This window comes from Anser cygnoides, chromosome 2, assembly GCF_040182565.1.
Source record: "Anser cygnoides isolate HZ-2024a breed goose chromosome 2, Taihu_goose_T2T_genome, whole genome shotgun sequence".
Classification (NCBI taxonomy): Eukaryota; Metazoa; Chordata; class Aves; order Anseriformes; family Anatidae; genus Anser; species Anser cygnoides.
In genome coordinates this window covers 70,642,825-70,670,816 of record NC_089874.1, presented here as the reverse complement: position 1 = coordinate 70,670,816, position 27,992 = coordinate 70,642,825, and the positions used below count along the sequence as shown (strand labels likewise).

General features: G+C 40.5%; 1 protein-coding gene and 1 long non-coding RNA gene across 3 annotated transcripts in view; one reads left to right on the top strand and one right to left on the bottom strand.

Annotated features, from left to right (window-relative positions):
* LOC106041856 (uncharacterized) overlaps window positions 1-9,742 on the bottom strand; it is a 34,659-nt gene extending 24,917 nt beyond the window's left edge. Inside the window, exon 1 of the long non-coding RNA XR_010829415.1 lies at window positions 6,651-9,742. This is a non-coding gene — a long non-coding RNA (uncharacterized lncRNA). The remainder of the gene's footprint in view (window positions 1-6,650) is intronic.
* Window positions 9,743-9,843: 101 nt separating this feature from the next.
* Window positions 9,844-27,992, top strand: part of PDCD6IP (programmed cell death 6 interacting protein) — a 31,166-nt gene continuing 13,017 nt past the window's right edge. Inside the window, exons 1-8 of one of the 2 annotated variants that reach the window (XM_013190366.3) lie at window positions 9,844-10,134; window positions 16,040-16,094; window positions 17,864-17,933; window positions 19,495-19,622; window positions 20,167-20,320; window positions 23,044-23,144; window positions 25,580-25,696; window positions 27,632-27,854. In XM_013190366.3, coding sequence (XP_013045820.2) covers window positions 9,929-10,134; window positions 16,040-16,094; window positions 17,864-17,933; window positions 19,495-19,622; window positions 20,167-20,320; window positions 23,044-23,144; window positions 25,580-25,696; window positions 27,632-27,854 — 1,054 coding nt within the window. In that variant the 5' untranslated portion in view covers window positions 9,844-9,928. Of the gene's footprint in view, window positions 10,135-16,039; window positions 16,095-17,863; window positions 17,934-19,494; window positions 19,623-20,166; window positions 20,321-23,043; window positions 23,145-25,564; window positions 25,697-27,631; window positions 27,855-27,992 lie in introns of both variants that reach the window. The other variant, XM_048052176.2, reaches the window with a different exon arrangement.

Here is a 27,992-nt window from a genome sequence, read left to right as displayed (position 1 = left end):
AACCCAAAATCCCGATTGGGATGATCTCCAGGTGATCCTGGATACTTTGATGGATTCAACAGAAAAGGACATGGTATTACGGGCAGCCAGAGAGAGAGCCCGAGAAGATATACGTAATGGATTAGTGCTTGGAAATCTAGATCAAAACTTCCCCACCGAGGATCCCCAATGGGATTATAACTCAGGGGATGGAATAAGGAGGCTGAAGAGATATCAAGATTGGGTACAAATCGGGGTACAGAATGCCATGCCCCGGACCATAAATTGGTCAAAATTGTATAATGTCAGGCAAGAAAAAGCGGAATCACCTTCCGCCTTTTTAGAGAGATTGAAAGAAACTGCTAAGAAATATACAGATTTAGACGTAGAGACTGAGCAAGCTAAAGCTCAATTAGCACTCATTTTCTTGGGACAAGCCCAAGAGGATATTAGGAAGAAATTGCAAAAGTTAGAAGGTGCAGATTTGAGAAATTTGGATAGGCTGTTGGAAATGGCCTGGAAAATCAAAACTAGCCCAGCCAGTAAAAATTGAACTTAAGGAAGGGGCCCGACCGGTACGGATTAAACAGTACCCGTTGAAGCTAGAAGCTAGGCTAGGGATAGTAAAGATTATAGATAAATTTCTTAGCTACCACATTCTGGAGGAATGCAAATCTGAATATAATACCCCAATTTTCCCAGTAAAGAAACCTAATGGGGAATACAGGCTAGTGCAGGACCTTAGGGCAATAAACGAAATAACAAAAGATATTCACCCAGTGGTGGCTAATCCTTATACATTGTTAACATCTGTAAAAGAGAAATATAAGTGGTTTACGGTAATTGATTTAAAAGACGCCTTCTTCTGCATACCCATTGACAAGGAAAGTAGAAAGCTTTTTGCTTTTGAATGGGAAAATCCATGGAACGGACGAAAGATGCAACTAACCTGGACAAGGTTGCCTCAAGGATTCAAGAATAGCCCGACCCTCTTCGGCAGTCAACTAGCTAAAGAAATAGAAGACTGGATTAACCAAGAACAGATCCAGGTACCAAAGGACCGATACTTGCTGCTACAATATGCGGACGATATATTAATAGCTACCGAAGGAGAGTCGGAATGTATTCAGGTGACTATTGATATTTTGAATCAATTGGGACTAAATGGGTATAAGGTTTCTAAACAAAAGGCACAAATCGCGTGCACAACAGTAATTTATTTGGGATGTGAAATTTCTCAAGGACAAAGAAAATTGGGAGTTAACCGAATACAAGCTATTTGTGAAATCCCCGAGCCGCGAAATCTGCATGAACTACGGGCTTTCCTAGGTATGGCCGGGTGGTGTAGACTGTGGGTAATGGACTATGGACTCATAGCAAAGCCCCTCTATGAAACCCAAAAGGCCTGTACATTTACCTGGGGAAAGCCACAACAAGAGGCCTTTAAGAAATTAAAAGAAGCCCTGATGAAGGCGCCTGCCTTGGGCTTGCCGGACTTATCAAAGGACTTTCAGCTGTTTGTGCATGAGAGACAACGATTGGCATTAGGAGTACTGACCCAGCGACTTGGGAGCTGGAAAAGACCTGTGGGGTATTTTTCTAAACAATTGGATGCGGTAAGCGCCGGATGGCCCTCGTGTTTAAGGGCCGTGGCAGCCACAGTCCTTTTAATACAGGAAGCCAGGAAGCTCACATTAGGGAAACAAATTGAAGTGTTCGTGCCACATATGGTGACTACGGTATTGGAGCAAAAGGGGGGCCATTGGCTATCGCCCAGCCGAATGATGAAATATCAAGCTATATTAACTGAGCAAGATGATGTAATCTTAAGAACTACTAACCTATTGAACCCAGCAGTGTTTCTAGGAACAACTACGGAGGAAGGAGACCTCAGTCATGATTGCGTGGAGATCATCGAATATACCTATGCCAGCAGAACAGACTTAAAGGATCAGCCTCTGGGGAGACCGGATTGGGAACTTTTCACGGATGGAAGCAGCTTTGTGGAAAATGGGACTCGTTATGCAGGATACGCAGTAACTACATCAAAGGTAGTGATCGAGGCAAATTCCCTACCTCCGGGGACTTCAGCCCAACGAGCAGAAATAGTCGCCCTGACGCGGGCCCTGGAACTAAGCGAGGGTAAGAATGTGAATATTTGGACAGATTCAAAATATGCATTCCGGGTAGTCCACGTACATGGGGCATTATGGAAAGAAAGGGGAATGCTATCCTCACAAGGGACTAATATAAAATATCAGGAAGAAATATTGAAATTAATAACAGCTGTACAGAAACCCCAACAGGTGGCCATAATGCATTGTAAAGCTCATCAAGGAGGGATGTCAGAGATTGCAGAAGGTAACAGATTGGCAGATTTGACGGCCCGGAAGGTCGCGCGTGAAGTACGGAAAGTAATGGCTCTAATTCCATCGAAGGTAGGCCTCTCTTGTTTCAAATTACCTAAAAACCCAAAGTATTCAGCAGAAGATGAGAGACTTGCAAATTTGATGAAGGCCCAGAAGAATCCTGATGGATGGTATGTGACTGCGACAGGACAACTTATAGTGCCTCCTATAGTAATGCGAGAAATCTTACAAATATAACATAATGAATGTCACTGGGGTGCAGAAGCAATGGTGACCTATTTGAAACGAGGTGTCATCTCGGTACACATGTTAACAATGGCAAAGTCAGTAATGTCAAAATGTGAGCTTTGCTTAAAGAATAACCTGGTAGCAAGGAAACATGCTGAGATGGGGAGAATTAGAGCTGGAATAGAGCCTGGAGATTACTGGCAAATAGATTTCGTGGAACTGCCTAAAGCAAGAGGTTATAAATACCTATTGGTAGGGGTTGATACTTTTTCAGGATGGCCAGAGGCCCTTCCCTGTCGAACCAACCAAGCTAAAGAAACGGTAAAATGGTTACTATGGGAAATAGTCCCTAGATTTGGTGTACCATTGGGTATTTCTTCAGACAGGGGACCACATTTCATTGCCAATGTGGTTAAAGAGGTTAGTAGGTTACTAGGAATTACCTGGAACTTACATACCCCATGGAGGCCTCAATCTAGTGGTCAAGTAGAGAGGATGAACCAAACTTTAAAAGGACAATTAAGCAAAATCTGTCAGGAGGCTAAGATACAGTGGCCACAGGCCTTACCGATAGCTTTGCTAAGAATTAGAATAAAGCCAAGAAGTGGGATGTCAGTAAGTCCCTATGAAATCATGTATGGAAAACCTTATGAGTCTCCTGAACCGAACCCGAATATGCATGTTACCGGTAAACAGGATGTATATAATTATGTTTTAATAGTAATGAAAATACTTGCTCTTGGTATGAGTGAAGTATTTTCAAAGGGGGGAAATGTTAGTGTTGGGGAGAATCGAATGGATGTTCTATTAATGTTTCTCAGGTGATGGATCATACGGTATAATTAAATATTATTAAATGTACTTACATTATCAAGTAATCTATGTATACTGGAAACCTAGGGAGTACATTGAACATTTAAAGGAATCGTTGAAGGGGAACCCTGGGAGGGAATAGGTACAACCTGACCTTGGATAAGGGCCTGGAGATGATGAAATGAGTTGAAGCAGAACCAAGGAGCGGAGGGAGCATGCGTCGAGTGAGAAAGGTGAAAGAGTTTAGCGGAGAGGAAGACTCCTTACTTCATCTGGACGACCACCTGGACGACCACCAGAGTGCGCCACGCATGTGCAAAGGGGAGGGGAGCTAATTAGAATGAAAAGCGAGGCTGATGTTGCAACCTGTAATGAATATGTATACCTGACGCAATATTGTATGTATAAATAATGGCTGGGAAGTAACGGGACTTGAAGCCAGATTTGGGCACCTGCCCCGGCTTCCAGCGCTGAATAAAGCACCTTCATATAATCACTTGGTGGTTATGTGGTTGCTACGCTAACAAGAGAGCCTTAGGCACGCGCCTCAAGACAGCCAGCAACTGGCCACTGCACAAAGCTCATCTTTAACACTGCAGCCAAGTTGTTTATCTCGACCTTGCTCAAGTTCTTGTTTCTACCACTTACTTCATTATCTCTAGTTCAGGGACGTGTCAAACAACGCAAGGCTACTTGCGAATTCCTTCCCCTCAATTCCCCCTTTTTTATTTTCAACCACCCGAATGCTTTTTATAGATTTTTCTATCAAGCACCGCAGACATTGCAATAAGCAAGGTACAATAAGCAATAGAGTGAAAATCACAAGCAGAATTACAATTGCCATCTTGACTAATTCCCTTAACCAACCCGTGATAACCTAGGTCACTTAACCACATATCAAGTCCTAATGAGCTTGTTTTTAACTTCCCTGTGGTAGTATGGTCCAATGATATCGGTCCACAGGCTCCTCCCTATCTTTGGCACCGAAAAGGCAAAATAAGGAGCGTCGTCAGGATGCAAAGGAATTGTGAAAAAACAATCTTTCAAGTCCATAACAATGATGTCCCAATTACAGGGTATTATTGTAGGTGAGGGTAATCCTGGCTGCAAGGACCCCATGTCCTCGATCACTGCATTAATTTGTTGCAAATCATGTAGTAGTCTCCATTTCTCACTCTTCTTCTTGATGACAAACACTGGTGAATTCCATGTGCTGTTTGTCGGAACATGTCCTTGTTGGAGTTGTTCTTGAAGCAACTCCTGCAGCACCGTGACCTTATCTCTTGTGAGTGGTCATTGATCCACCCATACAGGTGATTCCCTTTCCCATGTGAGACAGAGTGTCGGTCGCTCATCAATGACCGCTACCGAAAATTTTCAGGGGAGGGGATGGTGAATTTACATTGTCCCATCACATCTCGCCCCATCAGGCTGATGAGGATATTAGTAATGTACAGGCGTACTGTGCACGTAGTACCTTCTTGTTTTTTTATAGTAAGCATCGTGGCACTCTGAAAGGTGCTTGACATTCCTCCCACTCCAACCAATTCGCCTGTGGGAGTTGTCATGGGTCAAGCAGAGGGCCAATCTTTAATGGCAATGACGGTAACGTCCGCTCCAGTGTCTACCAGCATCTTGCATCGACTGGAGTGTGGGTGCTCAGAGTTATTCCAAAGGGTAACAGTAAGCGTTGGCTGATGTTGGGCTGTGTCACGGCCCAAAATACCTTGGAGAATCCAGTTGATCTGAATCCTGCTGCTCCCCTGATAGCATCCACAGCCTTTGGTACTACTGCTCAGAAAATAATCAGTTGAGCAGTTCTAGTTCCCTTTGGTATTGACAATGGTGGAGACGGTGTCCAAGCCATAGCTTGGATTTGTCCATTATAGTTGGCATCAATTATCCCTGGCAAAACAAACAATCCAGTCAAAGATGTACTTGATCGTCCTAGCAGCAATGCACTACAGCCATTCCCAATTGGTCCTTTGATGTTCAATGGAATTTTATGAACGTGAGCACCCCACAAGGTGGGGAGGTTACTGCGGAGACATCCACTCCGGCACTCCCTCTGGTTTTGGCAGAGAGGGTGTCCACGGTGGCGGCGGTGTCGGCGTGGGTGCAGATAGCGCTGGACCCTGCCTTAGCATTACGTTTGGAGCCCTCCCTTGTGGGAGGCTCCTCCTTTGACCGGGAGGCAGGGCTGCTGGTATCGTCGTGCGGCCCCGCCCCGCGCTCCTCTTCCTGTTTTCCTGCCGCGGCGACAGAGGCTGCCCTTCCGCGTTGTATTTAGAGCGGCAGTGGCTCGCCCCGTGGCGTCCTTTCCCACATCTGGGACATAAAGTGGGCGGAACTCCTGGCGAGCCGCCCCCTTGCCCACGCGGGGGGCATGCGGAAATTAGGTGGCTCGGGTTTCCACGCAGATAGCATTATTTTCTGACCTTTGGGGTCCTGACTGATGGTTAGTGCCGCTGCAAAAGCAGATGCCAGCGATTCGGTATGGTGTTCGATAGAGCCCACTTGGTTACACGCCTCTATCATCTGAACTATTGTTGTATTCACAGGCAGAGCCTGTAGCACCTTTTTACAGTCGGTATTTGCGTTTTCTACTGCTAGCTTTTGTAGCAAGGCCTCTTTTGCTTCCCGATTGTCAATCTGCTTATCTAGTGCATCGCAAAGCCGGTCTATAAACTGCATGTATGGCTCAGAAACCCCTTGCTGGACCTTTGTAAAGGGCTGTGTGGGCTTTCCGGTCTCTGGGATTCTTAACATTGCCTGGAGGACTAGGGTTGCAGTTAGCAAGAGGATGTTTGGATCTAGATGCGCCTGAACACGTGGATCCCCTATCAGGTCTGCTTCTGTTCCAAGTCTATCAGGTTTGCTTTCTCTGGTGGTATGCAGTCACTGCTTTTTATTTCACCCGCCTGCGTAGCATGAGCGGCCACTGTCTGTAGCCTTTTTTCCGCTTGCCATCATCTCAGTGTCTCAGTCACTAAGCACCAGGTTGTCATCACCTCAGCAGCTGTTGTAACTCCCCACAAGGCAGCATCCCATATAGTTGTCCCCACCTTTTCCGAAGTGTTTACATCAAACACCACTGGAACTGTTGACAGAGCCCCATTCTTTTGCAAGAACTTTAGCAATAGTTTCACTTTATATGGGTCATATTTCATTCTCTTTACCAGGAGTTGAGTCAATAACTTAACTATCGCCTCCTCCTTGGCTGATAGATTAGCTCCCGTAGTTAATGCCCCAGCTGCTCACCTGCCTCTTGACGTGAAGTCCCGGGATTAAAACTGCGGTCCCGCCGCCAGCTTGAGTCGTTCGGCTGGGGTCCCTCCCGACGCTTCTCTCAGTGTTGCTCTCTCCCAATGACATCGGGGTCATCATTTGGAGGGATTAACGGCACGGACTCCTGATGGCTCTTGAACAGGAGACCTTCATTGCAATTTTTCTCCACTACATACACTTTCCTCATAGCCCCATACGCTGTTCATGCACCCGTATCTGTTATACAATTGGTCAGAGAGCCTTAGGCACGTGCCTCAAGACAGCCAGCAACTGGCCCCTGCGCAAAGCTCATCTTTAACACTGCAGCCAAGTTGTTTATCTTGACCTTGCTCAAGTTCTTGTTTCTACCACTTACTTCCTCAGTATCTCTAGTTCAGGGACATGTCAAACAACGCAAGGCTACTTGCAAATTCCTTCCCCTCATAATAGGATACCAGAATTCAGTGAAAACTTTTCTGTCCAAAAATCCTAGACCAAATATATGAAGCATGCAGAAAAGCCAGTTGCGTACTGAAAGCAAATTTGGCTTTTAGAAATACTTTTTGCAAAACTGCAGTGCCTATGTATACCCAGTGGTTGTTCAGGAAAAAAAGAGGAAAACTGGGGACACCTAATCATCTGTCTACACCAAAATTAAATATATCAGTGACCTTGGTAGTGCTTAAATATGGCTAACTTGTTTATGCTGCATTATTTCAAACATTTTAGGGGAAAGCCGTTTTAAACTGGTTCCTTTAGACACTAGCATAAATCTGTTGAAGAAGGAAGTATGCTCTGTTTAAAGCACAGGACTCTGAGTCAGAAGATGTAGATTATGCACTCTGCACTTCTGACTACCAACAACGTGGCTTCTTCACACTAAATTGGGAAATAGTACTTAACTGGCCAGAGGTAACAAGGAGACAAGTCATTAAAGCTTATAATGATTGTAATAATCAGAACAAGAGCATTAGGGGACTACTGACAAGAAATCCATGGAAAAGAAGCAAATTACCTGTATGTTTGGAATTCTGGTAACTTACTCAGAAACAAAGTGAAATTTCTGTGCTGTGTTGGTGGATGGTTTAGGAATGCAAAATATCAGTCGTTAAATGTGTTAAGCAACATCATCTAAAGGTCACCGGGGCTCCAAAGTAAAACTATGATCTCATGGCTGCAATTTTTGCCCTTCCCTGTTCACACCCTTCCCGTGTTTCTGACTGTTTATACTGGGAAGTATTAATGGCCTCTGTCTCCCATGTATAGGCAGCTGTGCATCATGTAATGCTGTGTAGGTTAAATATACCCCATAAGGTGTTGATAAGGTGTTGATGCTGGAAACAGAGGGAGGCAACAGCCCGTCTGACTCTATCTTGAGGCTGATCAGGATCTGAGCTTGTGAGGGTGGAGGTGTTCTCTGGGACTGGAAAATGCCGCCAGGGCAAGTCTGACACAGGCTCAGAGACTAAATGCTTAGAAGTGCATGCGGGGCAATAAAACCTGGGGGAAAAAAAGCAGTGAGGAAGTCACATTCCAAGATATGACTAAGGTGGGACAGCTTACTTTCTGTATTCATTGTATGATAACATTCCTTTCTTTTTTTTTAATGTAAAATCAAGTTAACTACTATGTGTTTTGGATTCAGCTATGAGAAATTTATTGAAGCGTTTACTCTGTGTGGGGCACCAACACATATATATATAAATATACACCACATATAACATATGTTAACATACATACTGATTTTTTTTTTTGGTGAATGCAGTAAAGGTTTGCAGCAGAAGCAAGGTGGCAAAGTTGTAAATACCTGGCTCACCACTTGGGCCCATGCAAGCAGCAGCAGGAAGTTAACTCCATCTCCTCCTTCCCTGTGCCAGTGACCTGCAGCTCTGGATTGCGTACAGCAGCTGCTAATGCTGGAGGAGCTGCCCGTCCCAGTGGCAACAGCAGCAGCTAGGGCACACTTCTCAGGCTCTACCCTCTTCCTCTGACATTCATCAGATAACAAAGGAGGTTGCCTTCCTTTGCCTAGTTCATCTCCAAATAGGAAACAATCACTGACTTTATAGCAGAACTTGTGATCAGTTTGTAGCAAAATGTGAGATGCAGAGCAAAACCTTTAACCCCATTTAAAAAATACTTTTATCACTCCCTTTTATGGTATCATCACTCATGGCTTAAGCAGTAAGAAAACAGCAGACTCACAACTTTACCTGTCTGAAACAAGAAATGGGGAACAAGAAAAAAGATCAAACATTCCTTTTCAGCCGTCATTCGAGCAAGCCTCATGGTCTGCCTGCCTTGCGTATTTGAGCCACACAGGGCTGATTCAGCAGAAAGTGAGCACAATGTGCATGACATATCCTCAGCCACAGAGACACGTGAAAATGCCCTTTAGCACCAGGAGAGAGATTTCACAGAACTGCTGATGGTTTGAGGTGGGAAGGGGCTTCTGGAGGCCACCCGGTCCAAGCTCCCTGCTCAAGCAGGGACACCTCGAGCTGCTTGCCCAGGACCATGTCCAAGAGGCTTTTGAAGATCTTCAAGGAAGAGGCTCCATAACCTCTCTGGGCAGCCTGTGCCAATGCTCTGTCACCTGCACAGTGAAAAAGTGTTTCCTGATGTTCAGAGGAACCTCCTATGTAGTTTGTGCCCATTGCCTCTTGTCCTGGCACTGGGCACCACTAACATGAGCCCGGCTCCATCCTCTTTGCACCCTCCTTTCAAGTATTTACAGATATTGATGAGATCCCCTTGGAGGTATTTATAGACATGTATGAGAGCCCCCTGAGCCTCCTTTCCCCCAGGCAGAGCAGCCCCCTTCTCTCAGCCTCCCCTCACAGCAGAGGTGCTCCCGTCCCTTCCCCACCTCCACCACCCTTTTGACAAGTGCTTCCAACGCCCTTTGATGAATTATTTTTTTTTTAATGAGTGATCCCACGACCCTTTTGGAGCGATTCCAGCACTCCCTACAGAGAACCAATGTGTTAATTTATTTAAAAAGACAGTTTTCAGCGCGAGTTGTCCACAGGACCCTATCCCTCCCCTCATCGCAGAGGCGGCTGGTACCGCGGGGGCGGGGAAGATACGCGGGGCGAGGGGGGGAGGGAAAAGGGCTGCGTACGTGCGTGCGTGCCCACGCTGCGTAGGGAGCGCGCGCGGCGATCCCGGAAGTGCGGGACGGCGCAGCAGCAGCAGCAGCAGCCGCCCTGGGCCGCGCTCCGCTCCCCTCCCCTCAGCTCCCCCCCCCCGCCTCCCCGAGCCACCCGGCCATGACGAACTTCATCTCGGTGCAGCTGAAGAAGGCCTCGGAGGTGGACTTGGCCAAGCCGCTGTGCAAGTTCATCCAGCAGAGCTACCCGGGCGGCGACGCCCAGGCCGAGCACTGCCGTGCCGCCGAGGAGCTCAGTAAGCTCCGCAAGAGCGCGCTGGGCCGCCCGCTCGACAAGCACGATGCCTGCCTCGACACCCTCCTCAGGTACGGCACGGCACGACCCGCCTCGGTGAGGCCGCCCGCGGGCCTCGGGGCCGGGCTGGGAGCGTGGGAGGGATGGGGGAGGAGGAGGAAGCGGAGGAAGAAGAAGAGGAGGGGGAGGAGGAAGAGGAGGCTGCCACACCGACTTCCCCTTTCGAGTGCTTCCAGCGTACCGGTGACCCTTGGTTCTATGTAGAAGCCGCTCTTCTTTCAGTCCCCCCTGCCGTCACGCCTTCTTTTGGTGTGCACCGGCAGTGTGATGTTTTTGCGTGGTCACGTTGGTATTTTCCGCCAAACTTTGCCTGGTGAAGGGAGGCTGGGTGGTGCCTCCCTCCTGCAGGGACTGCCAGAGGCTAGGTGAGCAGAAGGTGAGGCTGAGCCTTCTGCTTGTTGAACTGTGCCAAGGCTGCTGCTGTGGGACTAACTGCCCCGTTATCTACAAAACCATTCCTTCTTTCCCGTCTCTGGAACATTAACGGTTTGTAGCTTTGATTTACTGTGTTAATCCTGTTCTTTTTCTCTGTGCAGGAAACATTTCAAGCCCATCATAGCTCAAATCACTGAAATCACTGTGATTAACCTAGTGAATGAACCACCAGTACAGACTTCACTTTGCAAAGTTAGAATCAAAGATTTGCAGTACCAAAATAAGAGTTTTTACAAGGTGGCATTAAGGTTTTTTTTTTTTTTTCAGAAAAATAAAAGTAGATGGATTTCTTAGGGTGGAGAGAAATGCCAACCATAAGCTTGACACGCTTCTGTAACATCACGAACAAGTACAAACACGTTTGATGTTTGCCACTAGAATTTGATTAATAATTATTTTAAAGTTAGGAGGAATGGAGAAGAAATCAGTGACGCTGAAGAAAAGACTTGTAATACACGTTACTCCTTTTTATTTTTTGAGGGCTTATCAAGCCCTCACTGGGTGTTTGGACTATAAAAGCTGTGACTGTGCTGATCATGTTTTACAGTATCTCTGTAGTTTCCTGTTCTATTCCTGTTTATTACTGTGCATGCTTTTGAAGGTATTACTGTGTATGCCTTGTGAAGGTCAGGGAAATAATGAGAATCTATGAGCTGAAAGATTGATTCAGCCAGCCATGTTGGAAGGCTTAATTTTATCTTCTCTTGAATGCTGGAATTGAGCTCCCTTTCCTGATGATGCCAATCAGGTTTATGATTAGTTTCTAGCAGAAATCCTTGTTTGGCCCACCTAATTCATATGATCTCACAATAACAACTTTATACAGCTGAAAGGAGAAAGCCCTGCCCAATCTCTTCAGTTTTGGTCCTCTTAGTCCATTTCTGAAAACCAAAAGATGTATGTGGCTTTCTAATGTCAGTGAGTTCAGTGTGAGGTCAGATCAACATCAGAGCAGGAGGAAAAGAGGGTCGAAGGAGCGTGGCTGAAAGTCACAAAGCTGAGTGGGACCTCCCTCTTTTGGTGTCAGTAGGTCATTAAAGTAATTCAGGTCATAGTATGCAACTTCACTGTAGGTTTTCTCTCTAAATAATGAAGGGAAACTGCTTGCAATGGTGTAAGTAACCACTTTTCAAGTCAGTTCCATATGCAGAGAGACCTGTACTCTCTGCAGGTGGCTTCGACTTGCCCAGGTGCTGTTGGCAGTAGTCAGAAGTTGAATGTGGCCTCTCACTGGTGCCACAGGTGGAAAAGGCAATGGCTGCTGCTTCACACAGAAAGCATAAAACACCTGCATTTAAAATGATGTGGTTTGAGATTGTTCCCTCTACAGTGGAAGTGAGATACAGTGGTCTGAACTTAGTCGTTAATTCTCATTTTACAGTTAAATATCCTTTTTTACTTCAGTCTCATTCATGGGAACAATAGCATAGGCATAAAATGTACTTAAGTGAGGGAGAAAACTATCAGATAGGTTTTCATTTCTCTCTAATGAAAAGTTATGGTTTGTCCCTGTCCGACTGTTTATATTAATTACAGTTGTTGGAAAATAAATTCTTATTCTGTAAAAATACTCTGATTACGTTCTCTGTTCATGTTCTGTAAAGTGAGGGCACCTGCTGACAAGTTTGAATAGTATCCAGCTGAGCTTGTGACTGCAGTAGCACAAGCTTCAGATTGCCTTGTGGTTCCTCTGCAAATTCATTTCCCTTTCCAACTTTCAGTATTTTCCTATTGCTATTTGGGTTGTACTAAGTCTTGTGTTTTGCTAACAACTTTAGCAAGATTTGTGTTTAAGTTGGATTTTTACACTTGGTATATTTAAATCTGGTTTGTTAATGAAGTAAGGTTGGAAGAGTTGATTTAAAATGTGGATACTCTTTGCGTACATTTACTACTTTGTGGCTTTTTATAGACCATAATACCTAGTGGAGCACAGTAGACTACTTAACTGTTAAGAAAAGAGGGCTTAATCTTCTGCTAATTAGTCTAGGGATGCCCACTGTTTTGCAGTCTTTTAGAAGTCTTGCTTTGATGAGTAGTTACTGCAGAACTTTTAGGGAAGAAAAGTACTCAGTTGCAACTCCACTATCTAGGCAAACACCGAGCAGTAAAACTTCGAATGTGTGAGACAGGCTGTTGTTTGGCTGATCAGTGCAAATGCTTCTTGGAGAAGTACTTGAGATACCCTGACAGAAGGGGGAAAATGTAATTCGGGAAAAAAACCCTGCTCGCTTCCAAGCTTTTTTTGTTTTGTGAGAATTTGTCTGCTCTGAAGGTGACTAGGTAAGCTTGGTACACGTTTCTCCTTAAATTCTGTCATACTAAATTTGTTTTAGTGTTTTTTTTTTTTCCCCTTAGCCTAATTATAGCTTCAAGGGATTTCTTGCTTCCTCCCCTAATACTGAAAATAACCAGGACTCCATTTCCCTCTTCTGGAGTGGTGCTGTGGTGGTATGAGTTTAATTGGTCTAATAAGAAGTGTGTGGCTTTATTTTGAGTGGTCAAATTCTCTGGGGGCTGAAATTCGCAGCTCTGGTTCCCAGCTACAAGTTCAGGACTTCAGTTCTTATCTAGGAGAGTGAAGACAGATCTTGGTCTCTCTTATCTTCTTTTGAAGCTTTTTTTTTCTTTGTGATTCTTTAAAGGAGGAAGAGGATTTCAGGCTCTTAATGCATGAAGCATATACTTCAATGAAATTCTAGTTTAGACCTTGACTTCCAACTCATTTGGCTGCTGTAACTCATTTTTGTCAGCATTTGGGAGCATGTAATGCCTGTTTTAGTGAAAGAGTTCTTAGTTAAAGAACCAGATCTGTGTTGCTGTCGTCTGTTCTCCTTTTTGTTGCTGTAGTTGGAACTCAGGCAGTTGATACGTTTGTGTGACTTTGCTTAGTTCACCACGTTAGCAGAGCCAAACACACAATGCTCGTATTGTGCAGCAACTTCTGTTCTTTGTGTCTTGATACTTCGAAATTACTGTAAATCTTAAGTAACACCTTTGTTACTGACTCATGCAGCAGATGTGGCCTTTCCTTTAATATTTTTGTCTTTGCTAGCTTTGTTTTTATGGTTAATATGTGAGTTTACCATTATATTAACGTTTACTTACTGCTAAAGGACAGTGAATGACTTTAATTGATTTTTTTGGTCTAAAGAATTTTAAAGAAATCTTAGTGTTGAATGGAATTTCAGGTTCTTTAGTATAAAGAAACATTGTATACTTGAAATAATAAAGAAAATTGTAATCTAGGAAGTTCTGTGTTCTTTTAAACAAAAATCTCCATGTTGTTGGCATTCATAGGTAGTAAATGGGGCAGTGTGCATTGGTAGGAACATGTACCTGTTTATTTTCTTCGGGGTCCTGCCGCCATACAAAGCATAGTCTGTTGGCAACACACTGACTTCCCAAGGCCATTTAGCAAGCTTTGCATCTTGATGTTGCCCTAATGGCAGTTGGGGACAGGGTAATTGTGGAATGTGGAAGGACAGCTTGGCTTTGTTGGCGTCTTCTGGTTGGCAAATTAAATTGGGTAACAGGAGGAGATTAAATAGGAAGTCCCATTTTCTGTGTAATACTAAATGGAAAAGACTGTCTAGACAGCAGACAATGAAGAAGGTGTTCAAGTACATCAGTTGAAGTGGTATTCTGCGCTGGTATTTACTGAAGTGATAGTTAGTACTGTTTGTGTTAGTTTATATCAGTGAAATTTATTAGGAACTCTGTGTGTGTGGAGGGGTCGTGTGACAAATCAGACCAAACTTAAACTGATGAGAGCATAACAATGCAAAATTGAACTTGACCTAAAAAAGGGAGGCAGTTTTGTATGACTTTTGTATATCAGGCCTGGGGTGTAAGGTCACTTAAAGAAAATTGTACTTGTTAGTATTTAAAATGTAGTAGTTAAATGTGCTTTCAAAGTATGACCATCTAATGAAAGATGAAGAAAACAGACAAAAATAAAAATCGTTTTACTAAAAAAAATAAGCAGATGTTTTTGAAAACAGTACCTTTCATGTGCTAACTTCATAAGTAATTATCTTAGTTCTTACCTTTAACCTGGTCACATAGTATAAATTTATCAGACTTACTGCCACTATTTTAGTTCTTTTGGGAAAACACCTTTGATTTATAGAGTAGGAGTAGGTGTCTCAGTGAGGCATATTTGAAGTCTTACTTCATAATGGCTGCCCTTGTAGTAGCAATCTCATTGCTGCAGTGTGTGATAAGGTAGAATAGAGTTTTATAGATTTGTGTAGACAACAGAAAAATTGCCACAAGCTTTAAAATCCATGTTAAGTGTCTTTAAAAAGCCTTAAATTGCAGTGCTTCATCTGAAGCCATAAACCTGTACATCTTCAGATGTAATTTACTGAAGAAAATGCTAACACTATTTTTATTGTATATTAAAAATGCTTCCTGAATTTTTAAACGAACATTCCTTGCATGTGGGACTTGTACATCTGCTTCATGTTTATCAACAGCGGCTAATATTTAATAAAGTAATCTGAGGAAACAGGAACAATGTTAACTGTTTCACAGGTTGTGAAACTTGCTGCTACTAGGTGTCTTGGATATTGGGAATATTAAATCTTTTTTAAAGAAACAGAACTTGACCAATGGCCATACAGCCAACATTACGTATGGCAGTTGTTGCAGGGGGCATATAGAAAACAGGCTTCATATGTTAAGTGTTTTCATTTGGCAGTTTAGTGGGTGTTGTTCTGCATGTAGCCTATCATGTTTAATAAGTGGTGTAGGTCTAGTGTATAACGTGGGAGAACTTTGAACTGCTAATTATTGCTTGGATTGATTGTGTGGGGGACTGTGCTGTACTTGCTCTCTTTCTGACACTCTTTCCTAAACATCTTACACCCAGTAGACAAAATACGGGTGCAGGGAAACTTCTGGTTTTAATTCAGTGATTGCTATAATATGCTGTAATGCAAACTAAACTTGGAACTTGAAAGATTTTATCAAGGATTAAGCTCTTCAATTGATATGTTGCAAGGCAAATGTCATCTATTTCAAATACATTGAACTTTAAACAGGTGTCAAATTGTAGGAGACTAGGTTATAATATTCAGATCAAGGGACCATAGAGTAGCCTGTTAAATGTACTTTAGACATTAAGTCATGCTCCAAAGATGATGTACTCCTCTATGTTTAGGTATGCAGGGACTCCTTTCCATAACATTTTTCTCACCTATTGTTCATCAGAAGGTGACAGCTTATTCTGTTACACTCTTCTTCTACTTTGGATTGTGACAGGGTTCCCACATTATCATTCCCTTTGAACTTTTTCATCTACTGAAAAGATCCCTCTAGACAGGATTTGTCTGTCCTGCAGATCCTTCATAGCTATGAGTGAACCCCATAATTGGTGGTGGTGGGGAGGTTGTTGTACCCTCTTCTTTACTTGCCAGCGTAAGAAACAAAACTCTTAATTTGATTTAGCTCATGGATCTCTTCCTTTTTTTGTAGATATTATGATCAGCTGTGTTCAATTGAACCAAAGTTTCCGTTCTCTGAAAATCAGGTAAGATGATGTGTCAAACCATTAAACTGAATTGTGATCATGGCAACTAGGATATGACTGCCAAGCCTGTACCTAATCCACAAAACAGTACTTCTCTCAGGCAAGACATTTAAACTATGAGCCTTATTTTCCCAACCTCTGTTGATTTTCAGTCTGTACTCACAAATAGTCTACACTGAAATTTCACCTCTAGTGGCCAGGATTGCCTTCATATTAAAGATTCAGAAAAGTTCTGCTGTTGGCTGGTGGTTATTGTGGTCTAAATTAGATAGTGTGCTTTGCCATAATATTCTTCTTCAACTCCTTTCCTTTTCCCAAGAAGTCTATTTCAGGCTATGTTATAAATGCTTTTTTAAAAACGTAATTTATATGGGAAAAGCTTTAGTTAGTAATGGATGGAATATGATGTTTGTTTTTTGAGGTAGAACAGATGTTTCATTCATAGCAATAACAGTAAACCCACTGGTTTACTACTATTTTTCTGCCTCTGCATCTATAAATTACGTAGTTCCTCTATAGCTGTGTTAGAGGAAGAAAAAAAAATTAACACATTTCTTTAGAATTCTATGGTTTTGAGGATGAATTCAGCTTAAGAAAACTTCTTTCCTCAAGTGGAGACTGAAATAGATCTTTAGGCTCCTATATTTTTTTTTTGGGGGGGGTGGGGGGTGGGTGGCGGGGGGAGATGTAGATTTTCTTTGGAGGCATTTACAAGTAGGACAGAATTTCAGTTTCTTTGGCAGATGATATTTGAATGGCAAGGTTATAATTTAAACATTTCTTTCAGATTTAGGGGATTACAAGGGGGTGGTTTTGATGCAATTCAAACTGATTTGAGTCTTCTGTGTAGCTGCCTTCACTTGTTTGTGAAGTAAAGCCCACCTACACTTTGGTTTTAATGTGCAAATGTTTTGATGTGGTGCTCTGCTAACTCTGGGAGGTGGAGAACTGGGAAACTTCAGGAACAAGATTTGCAGATCTGTAAACTGTTCTATCAAATTGAAGTAGTCAGTGGAAGCAGGAATGAACAGTTGGGACCAGAAATTCCTGAACCGGCATTTCTTCTGGAGGAAAATATTACTGAACAGTACTGTGTGTTCTCAAGTTATTCTCCGAGGGCATTTTAAAATGAGGGATTTTGTTATCTTTCCTGGGCTGATACCTGTGGCCTACAATCAATTTTATCAGCTGAATCAAATTGCGGAACTTCAAAGCAGGTTCTGTGAAGTATTTGCATTGTCTATGGAATGTATGCTAGAAGTGTAATATAAAACACTTTTTACCTGCTTTCTCTTCCCTGAGTGCATTTCCTGGCAATGCTGCTATTGAATTCACTCTTAATATCATGTTATAAATATTGTATTAAAAAGAAGTTCCGAATATGCTAGTACCCAACTGCCTGGTTGGGTAGTTTCCTTTAACTGTGACCACCATACCTGTCTGTCAGACTTCATGTGAGAAGAATATCTTAGTTTGGAAATAAATTTGTCTGTCACTCAGAGGAGGAATGGAGCTGAAGGTCTATTTTGAGAATTTATCTTGCTTGCTTTAAAAAAAGATTTGAAAAAAACTAACAGGAAGGAAAAAATATAATAATTTTTTTAAGTAACTCTTGATGATTTTCTGACACTTCCAGTGTTTGTAATGTCACAGGTGAATTAAATGTTTTATATTGTTAGAATTAAAAAAGATAAGTATGTAAATTTGGGATATTTTCTGAAGACTCCATTGTTTATTTTAGAAATAAAGATGTTTTTCACAACTTTCAGGTCTGTGTAACGTTTACATGGAAAGATGCTTTTGATAAAGGATCGCTTTTTGGAGGCTCTGTCAAACTGGGTATGTAATCACACTGAGAATGCAAGAGTTAATGATAAAATTTGAGAGTGTTTTTTTATAGCTGAAAGGTTAACAGTCTTTCTAGTATTATCAGTATAACTTTCCACGAGTCCAGCTACGTTACTAAGAGATAAATCACTTCTGTTCCTTGCACACCCCCAGCTGACTTTAGTGAAAACGATTCAAGATGACATTAAGTTTCAAAGGTAGGCTTTTGGTAAGCCATCTTTTAATTGCTTTATATGAGTCAGATCCTCTTGAAAAGTGCAATCTTTAAGAGAAGCAAGTCCCCTGCAGAAGAAGAGCATTTATCTGGCTTCAGTAACATAATTGGATGTCACATGATCTTCAAGAGACTAGAAGGACCTGCCTGCCAATGCACTGAAATGATTCTTCTATTAATTTATAAAATGTTTTCAAACAGATTTGAACACTTAAAAAAATAAATTATATTTGTTTTCTGCAAATGTAAGGAGTTTGTCTGTTTCATTTTACTTGCATAGGGACAATTCTGCACTGCAATTTTTGGGTCATAAAATGGATTTGGAACACTTGCCAATGCAGAAACGAAGACTAAATGCTTTTGAATTAAGTGTAAAGCTGCCCAGCTGTCATAATTCTCTGATGTTTCTATTTATACCTAAGTGTTCATCATGGCTGATGTTGCAAGATGACCATTGCAATTTTGAAGCTGTAGACAAAGCCTGAAAAATCTGTTGCAATACTTCTTTTTTAAAAAAAAAAAAATTTTTTTTTGTATCCTGCATATAGTTTTCTGTTAGCAACTACTGAAAATCTATGCAACTGCCGTGTTCTGAATACAGGTGCTACAGCCATTCTTGGGTGAACTGTATGCAGAACAATATACCACATCCCTATATGTAAGCAAATGCTGCATGTATTTCCTTGCTCTATTTTCTTAACTCTTCCAGAAGGTTCTTCTGGATAATCATAAAATGGTTTGGGTTGGAAGGGACCTTAAAGCCCATCCAGCCCATCACAAATGCTGTGACTGCTTGAAAAGTGACCCAGTTCACATCATGGCATGTAATCTGAAATATGTTGGCTTAAGTTAATAGGTAGAACCATAAACAGATGAGTCTGAGGAAAAGCAATATTGCTAAACAGCTGTTCTCACTGTAGTAAATCACACTTGAAAAGCAGTCCAAAGTATAAAATAATTCTAGAAATAAAGTATTTTTGCACTTCAGAAACTTGAAATAATATTTTTTGTTTTAGTCTTTTGAACGATGTGTAACCTCTACAAGATGTTTTTTTCAGAAAAAAATTGGAAAACACACTTCAAAAGAGATTTTCAGATTATTTCATGTACTGTGTAGATCTTTATACTATGGTCTTTATAGTTCCTCACTTAGAAACATTTAGTGGAAGTATTAAACAAGGCTCTGTTCAGCCTTCAGACTAAAGAGGACTTCAACTTTAAAACTTCATTATGATTTGCTTTATTTTTTGGTTTGAAACTGTGGTTTCCTCTGCAGGACGCTAAAGTACTGAGGATTATTTTCTTAACAGTGTGGGTAACTGTCTCTCTTGATTGCAGCTCTGGCGAGTTTGGGGTATGAGAAGACTTGTGTTTTGTTCAACTGTGGAGCATTGGCAAGCCAGATTGCAGCAGAACAGAATCTAGATAATGATGAGGGACTGAAAGCTGCAGCCAAACACTATCAGGTACAGAGGACCCCTGCTTATGCTTTTGAATTCTATTATTAATCTTAGAACATCAATTTTATAGCTGCATGTGTTTTTTTTTCCCTTACCTACAAAGGTAGGTTGACTAATTGCCTGGTGTTGGCTTGTGCATATTTGCTAGTTTTGAAGGATTTAATTGCATATTAGCTCCCCTCTGCCCCTTCCCCCCAGGAGTGTTGGTAACTAACAACCTTCAGCTTAAGATTTGGTGACTGGCTAATATTCTTAACAAGTTCTACAGCAATAATCTCTTGTATTCTTCTTGGTAAAATGCAATACGTTTTTCCCGTTCTTATGCGATTAGCCGTAGCCAGAATGCTTTTACTTGTAGTCTGTCTTGATAAATGTGTCAATGCAAGTTAACTTCAAGAACAAGAAATTGCAAGGGTTTTTTTTGGTAGCTAAACAGTAAACGGGATACCGAACAAGTTCTATTTTTTGAAATTATTTTATGTATTATATTTGCAAAGGTAAAAATCTGTTTGAGAATGTGAAGGATAATATATTGTTTTCTTTTGTTTAGTTTGCAAGTGGTGCTTTCCAACACATTAAAGACACTGTTCTGTCAACATTGAATCGAGAACCTACAGTGGACATCTCTCCAGACACAGTTGGAACTCTCAGTCTTATTATGTTGGCTCAAGCCCAAGAAGTGTTTTTTTTGAAAGCAACAAGAGGTATACTTTAATGGTTGGGTTAAATATTTAAGTGCTCATTGCAACTTCCATAAAAATTTAAAAGCATATTATGTTACTAAGAGCTGGTAAATGGCCTTTCAAATGTTTTTATTTTTCCCATTACGTATTTCCACACCATGCCCACCTGCAAATGCAGGTCATTAAACAAACTACAGATGTCATTTTAGAATTTGTCTAAGGTTCATTTGACAGTGCATTTGTTCCATTTGTTTTTCCTTTCTTCTTGTGTTCAAAACAATTAGCCTTGCTTTAGAAAGGATTTTGTTGGTTTACATATTTTTCCTTGTTGAAAACTAAAATCATCTAAAAGAACCAAGAGTACTAGAAATAGTGCACAGGAGCTTTACCACTACTCCCCTCCTATACATGGGGAATGATTTCATGAGAACTTAGAGAAATGACTGTACAGGGAAGCAAAGGACATTTCCTAGGAGTTTAGTGGAATTAAATTGTTCCATTGCCCCTCATTTTTAAGAGGGGAACTCTTTGACCTTGTTTAAATTTGAGAATGCCCAGTTTGTCTCTGAAAGTGAAATTCTGAAGGCAGAACAAAAATTATGTCCCTAACCGTTAAAGGCTGATCATGAAATACTCATTCAGCAGCAGCATATTTTCATGCAGTTATTGAAGAACATATGCTTCCAGGAACTTTCCTGTGGAACAGGACCATCTTCAGTACTAGATTTTCTTGCTTTTCTGCTCCTCTCTCTTGCAACAAGCTGTACATCTAGAACTTAAAGGTATCCAAAAGTAAAACTAAGGACCTAAAGGTCAGATGTGATGCTCACACCCCCTACCCCTGCTCTCCACCCTATTGTTTGCAGTACAGTGGAGGAAGGCGATGTTTCTTATCTTGTATGCTTCTTCACAGGGAAGATTTCTCAAAAGCCTCATAGCCATACTGCCTTAATCTTAAAAGAATCTTAACCAGAAATGAATGTCCTTCAACTAAATGATAAACCATGATTATGTTCTTTGTTAGGCTGTTTAGCAGTATTTTGGTCTCTGGATATTTGGACATTGCTTTTACATAAGTCCACAACTTGGTCTCAAAACTCAAATTCAGTTTCTTGCTGCACTGATGATTTGCATTACATGCAATTTTTGTTTTTTGTCTAGCATGAGACAGTCTGTTTAGCAGCCTTACCCAGCTGATCTTGTTGGTTCTGATGGAACTGAGTTTATTCACAAATTGAAAGCAAAATTGTTTGACAAAAAACAAATTGGTCTGCAAAGTCAAACTTCATTGCAGAACTACAGATTAGTTCCAGAGTTTCTGAAGAACTTAATGTTTTAAGTGTCTTGAAGTCTGAATGTTTGCTCTTCCATCTCTAGGCTTGCATAGCAGCTTTGATATTTTAAGGATATGTGAGTGAAAACAAAAGCCTCTAATGGTGAAGGATCTATTCCAAACTGTTTACATGGACAAATGAATCTCTAATGTTTCTGTTGTTAATGTGGCTAATGTACTAATATTTTTTTCTGTTTAAGCTGAGGCTCTGTGAAAGAATATGTAACTAGCACACACACACACTAGATGGGGCTACAAGGATGTTCTATTTAGGTGTTTTGTTTTTATTAAATATTTAGTGTACTGGAGAGAAACACTTTAACAAAAAAGTTAGTTGCCAATTCCTTTCTCTCCATATGTCTGAATCGTGTTCCACGGTGAAAAGATCTGTTTGGCATATCTTAAGTACATTTCTGTCATAGAACATAGATACATCATAGCTCATATCTGCAGTGTTGTAGATGTGTGCGTGGGCTGGAATGAGCAGCCCACTTGGGATTTGATTTTAGTGAGTAAGTATGCCCTTCAGGCTTCTTAATCCCCCCTCCCATACATCCTACTAATGCCTATCAGTCTGGCAGTATATAAAAATCACCTGAATCAGTGAATGCTTGTTTGTAAGAGCAGCTATTTAGATGGCCAACACTTGCATTGATTGCCTGCCTTGTCTGTGGAGGCTGAATTGCTAGTGTAGGCCAGAGGCCATTATGAAAGGAGATGAAAATAGATAGTGTGTTCCCATTTTAACAGTTCTAGTTTTAGGAACAGGGTGAGAACAAGAGGCAGGGAATGCTGCTGAGGATGTGGCTCTACTGTGAAGCAGTGGGCGCCAGTTGGAGGAACTGTGGTTACTGATGTTTAAGAATGCTTTCTATATTTGCTGTAAGTTGACCTCAGTATGGGCTGCTATGGAAAGGACCGGTCTCTTCTCTTCTGCCGCATTTCAAGTTTTTGAGTCTTGATATTGAGTTTGATTAGGGAACAGATCCTGCTGAAAATTGAATATATTTTTGCTGGCTATATTTTGGCTAAATTCTTTGTGAGTGACCGCACAAAGGCATGTGCTGGCACAAGGAAAGGTCTGAGAAGGAGCTGCCAAAGCCAGAATGGAACTGTGCATGTTACTGGCAGCCTGCCCTTGGTACAAGGTGAGGCATCACTCTTAATCCTGCATAAATGCTAGCAGCTACTGAAAGATTTCTCTTAGGACTGATTGAACTTGCAGCTTCATGACTGAAGTGAAAAAATCTGGAAGCTGCAGCTGGATATTGAGAGAAGAACGGGATCCCACCCTTGTAAAATTATACCCTTGCAATACAGTTGCTGCTTAAAAATAAACAGGTAAATTATGTCATCTTCAAAAACTGATGATAATCGTAATCGTTCTTTGTTTTTTCTTCTCCAACCCCAGATAAAATGAAAGACGGTATCATAGCTAAACTAGCTAATCAAGCTGCAGATTATTATGGCGATGCTTACAAACAATGTCAATATAAAGATACTCTGCCCAAGGTTAGTAACCCTCATAGAAATAACATGGGATCTGCTGTTGTTCACAACATGCTTGATGAAGAACACGTAAAATGTTATCCTCGAGAAAAGTTGACCGTCGTTGCTACATTTATGTTGTATTTGAACCTGTACCTTAAAAAACAGTGAAGAATCTAGGAGGAAAAATACACTTTCTTAAGCAACTAAAAAAAAAGTGATGTGTTTACTTGTGACACATTTGCTTAAAGGGATCTTGGGATATTTGATATGTTTAGGGATGCCTTCTTAATACACTAAATCTGTTTTTCAAACTAACACTTCCTAATGGGGTTTAATCAGCTTCTAGTGTCCAAGTTTTCATTTGAAATTTGTTGTCTTTGGTGACAGGATGAATATGGTATCATTGATCACCTATCTGTTAATGTAAAATATGGCTGAAAGTGTGTCCTCTGTCTGCTTCCCTACCATCTCCTCTTCTTCCACCCCAAAACAATTTTGATATTTGTAAGTTATCTCTGTTTAGGCTTGACTGTGAGTGGCTTTGATTTTGGCGGATACAGGAAGATTTTTTTTCCATACTTTGAGTATATACTAAATAACCGGTACTTTAAGAATGAGCAAATGAAGAAGGCTTTACGCATGGTATTCAAATCATAAGACAGTAGAAATTCTTTTGTGCAGTGAGTTACTTTAAACTTGGATAAAATGTACTTATTTTTTGATACTGACTATTGACAGTTATATCAAGCAAAGTAGGAGATTGGTTTACACAGTGCTTTTTGGTTGAATATCTGTGGGAAGCATCCCACACTGCTGATGTTCAATTATTTCTTGTTCATTGATAGTTTCAGAACTCTAAAATAACTATTCCAGCTTTTAGTGGTTGGTCTTGTTACAAATGTGGAATATACTAGATTTACTAAAACAAAGCAAAAAAATAATGCCTTCCCTACTAGAAAACTTAGTGGAAATATTTTGACTAGGGATAAATGAAAAATGTCAAGGTCTGGTCCTTCAAGTTGATATATGTTCTTAGCCGGATAAGTCTCTTTAGTAAATATTTTGGCAATTATTTTCTCTGGAAAAAAAATCAGGTCATTTTTTTCTTGTACTGTAGAATAGAATCTTGATAGCCATATAAACTGTAAGTGCTACTGTACTAAAGTAAAAGTACGCATTTTTATTTTTAAGCAATAATTCCCACAGAAATGCCTTTGCTGTTGGCCAGTCAGTGATTTTTTTTAACATATATTTTGGGAAAAAAATAAAGCCTAACTTAACTTTAAATAGATATTTTATCGGGCTGCAACTTCGGGTTCTTTTGTGTGTGCATGTATTTCCTCTTGTACATTCACTGGCGTTTTACAGATTGGGCCAATTTCTTGCTTAGGTACTGTGGTTGTAATTGAATTCTGAGGGGTGATGAGATTGAATGAAGTTATTGCTTTGTCTTTTGTGCTTGTGAATCTCTCTAAACAATAGATTTGCTGCCTGTTCCAGTTGTACAGTAATTTGTCAATTGATTATTTGAAATAACTCACAGAAACAGCAAACCTTATTATGTTAACATCAGCTCTGAGAGCCCTTACCTGTTTAGTTAGGAGTGTGAAATAGAAGGTGACTTGATGTGTCAGACTCCAGTTGCAACCAGTCTCCCTAGCTGCTTCTCTTTAAAATTAGTCCTCTTTTCATTTCTGGTGGGGGCAGCGAGGTTGCACAAATGTGAAGAAGAAGTTTTTATGTCCTGAGTTCTTTAAAACATCACTCTGCTTTTCCAGTGCTCCTTGATTTAAGAAATAAAACAGTAAGGCCAAATCCTTGATCAAAGACCATGTCTAATGCCGTGGGGTGCAGTATTATGTTTTCTTCATGTCTTGGTTGGTACTTCTGTGAAGATAAGTGCATTTATATAGAAGTCTAAAAGTGACTTTTTAATGGCTTACATCTCAATGTTTTTGGTCCTTTTATTTGTTATTTGTTTTCGTGATTCTGGAGTTACTTTCTTGATGGCCTTCTGCTGTTATAAGTGTAATCGCTTCATTAAATAAAAAATACCTGTTTTCTTCCCTCCCCTTTCTCCCTTCTTTTAAGAACACTGTCTTGGCTTTGTCTTGGGGGTGTTTGGGTATGTTCTGGTAACTATCCTTTCTAACATGTGCATGCGTTTCTAATCTTTGGAGTAAATGTTGTGACTCCATGGCTTGAATTTAAATTGTAGTTCATCTAATATAATAGCCATTAAGAATTTTGCAGCAATGGATTTTTTAAAAAAAAATCTGGATTCAATCCATGCTAAGTCGCATGTTCTCTGACATTTACCTCTAATATTTTAACCTATCTAAACCATTAATTGGGTGATTCTAATTTCCTTTTCTTCCTTTTTCTTCCTGCATCCCATGTTGTCTGTGGTGGTTTATGTGGTTGGACTTTCCCCTGGTCAGTATTTTTATTTCCAGGAGGTGTTTCCTGTTCTGGCTGCAAAGCACTGCCTTATGCAGGCCAATGCAGAATACCATCAATCTATCCTGGCGAAACAGCAGAAGAAATTTGGTGAAGAGATTGGGAGGCTACAGGTGTGTAAAATGTATACTTGTTTTCTCGCATTTTTTGGAAGAAAAAATTAAGTCATGTTTATCAAGTGAATCAAATTACTAGCAGCTGCCAAGATAAATATCTCTGCACTTTAATGATTTTTGGACAGTTTGATACTGCTTGACACATTAAGTCTGCGTTTTTGTATTTATGTACGCTTATCTCAGAATAGTTAACATGACAGATTTGCTAATAAATGTTCCTAAGTAATTTTATTAAAATAAATGAAAATTTTCTTATTCTGTACTTAAATCCTTTCCTGTAACCCCAATTTAAATCTTCATTATTTTTGAAAAGCACAAGGGAAGTTTTGAGATGTAGGATTATCACGTTGACATTTTAAAAGTTACTGTTAGGCATTTATTGCTTGCTTCTGGAGCTTGATTTTTTTTTTAATGTTCGTGTAACAATTAAGTGCCTATATGAACTTCTAATAGCGAATACTATGACTGTTACTGGGTAATGGATGAAGATATATACCTGTTGTTTACTCTCGAGTTTGAAATCTGTCTGGCAGAGCTTTTTCTCTAGGATATCACTGTAATGGACTATTAATGCCTTTTTATGTTCAGCCCACATAATGCTCTGTTATAGGAAGTATCCCTTCATGCTGAGTAGTTAAGATTTTTTTAGTAAATTCTGAAGAGAAATATGTCATTATTACCTATTTTAGCACTGTCATGAATGGCGTGTAGTCAGAAGTTAGTCCTCTCTTTTTATTTGAATACATTTAGTAAAGTAAAGCTTAAATCCTGTTCTCCGTAGTTATCACAGTGCTGCTTCCATAATTAAAGTATACGAGAGATCTAGTATCCTTCCTGATGAGCTGCTCTGAGAAATTCAGGTGAAATAAAGTAATACTTTTTTTATTTTCCTAGATCCAACTAGATCAAAGATGGGTTAGGTACGGGGTGGGGTAAGAACAGTTGTTGTAGGCTTCCAAATTAAAGTATATATGACACTCCTGTATGTTCTCCTGTTGCCCTGTTTCTTGCAAATGCTAATTAGACTTATAGTATTGAGGGGGGAAGGAGGGAGAAAAGAACTGCTGTTAGAGTGCTTTTTGGCACAATGGAAAATAGAAAAAATGTCAGCGAACTTCAAATATATTTCTAATATCTCTTAGGTTCCACTTCTCAATCCTCAGAACCTTGAGTTCTTGAACTGGTGTGAGTTTACATAAATTTTGACTAAAATTGCCTCTTACATGTTTTGTTTTTATGTATTTGGAACACAAATGTGATTAGGATGAAACAGATACAATCTAAAGATGGTGTGTTGTCCTGCATCACTCTGAAAATAAATTGGGTGTAGGAAAGCCAGATACATCAGAGTTGTATGTAGATGCAGCAAATGGGAGTGAAGAAACATCGGACCTTGTATTTTATTTTAATGTGCAGTAGGATTTCAACAACACTTCTGCAGCTTTTGAGTTTGAGATTAGGTGTTGGTAGCAGGTGTGAAAACCAGGACTCTGTTCTTGTGTCTTCTATGCATGTGAGCAAGCGAGCAAGATTTGAACCTTATCTGCAAAAACGAGCTGTTGGTTTCATAAATTAACATGAAAATGACGTGACTTTTTTTGAGAATGGGTTTTCGTGGTGTTACTGCCTCTAACCCATGTTTGCTTCTTTTTTGTTTTGGGGACACATAGTGAAACTGTTGTGGGATATTAACTTGCCCTTGCCCACTGTCTTTTTTTCCACGAAACTATTATAATTAGTAAATTATTTTTTCAATTTTGATACCCAAAAAAATATCTTCCCCATCATTTATGGAAAAGAAGAATATCAACCAAATGCTTTGGAAGTAAAGTCACTTGGCTAACTGGGATACTCCTCTGTTTTCCTAAATAAATATAATGGAGAGAGAGAGAAAACACTGTTTTAATTTTAACTGTGTTTTTTATTTTCTAGCATGCAGCAGACTTGGTTAAAACAGTGGCATCTCGTTATGATGAATACATAAATGTTAAAGATTTGGTTGACAAAATCAACCGTGCACTTACAGCTGCCAAAAAAGACAATGACTTCATTTATCATGACCGTGTTCCTGACCTGAAAGACTTGGAGCCCATTGGAAAAGCTAGCCTTGTGAAGTCTACTCCAGTTGTTGTTCCCCTCAGTCAGAAATTCATGGGTAAGCAAAGTGTGTGAAGCTTGGCGTAATTGCTATCTTGTGAAACGCACATGGTCACCAATGCTCCTCTGTGCCATGAAAATGCAAATGTTTACTTCTGAATCTATGAAGTTTACCACAGTTTTGAAAGTGTCTTTT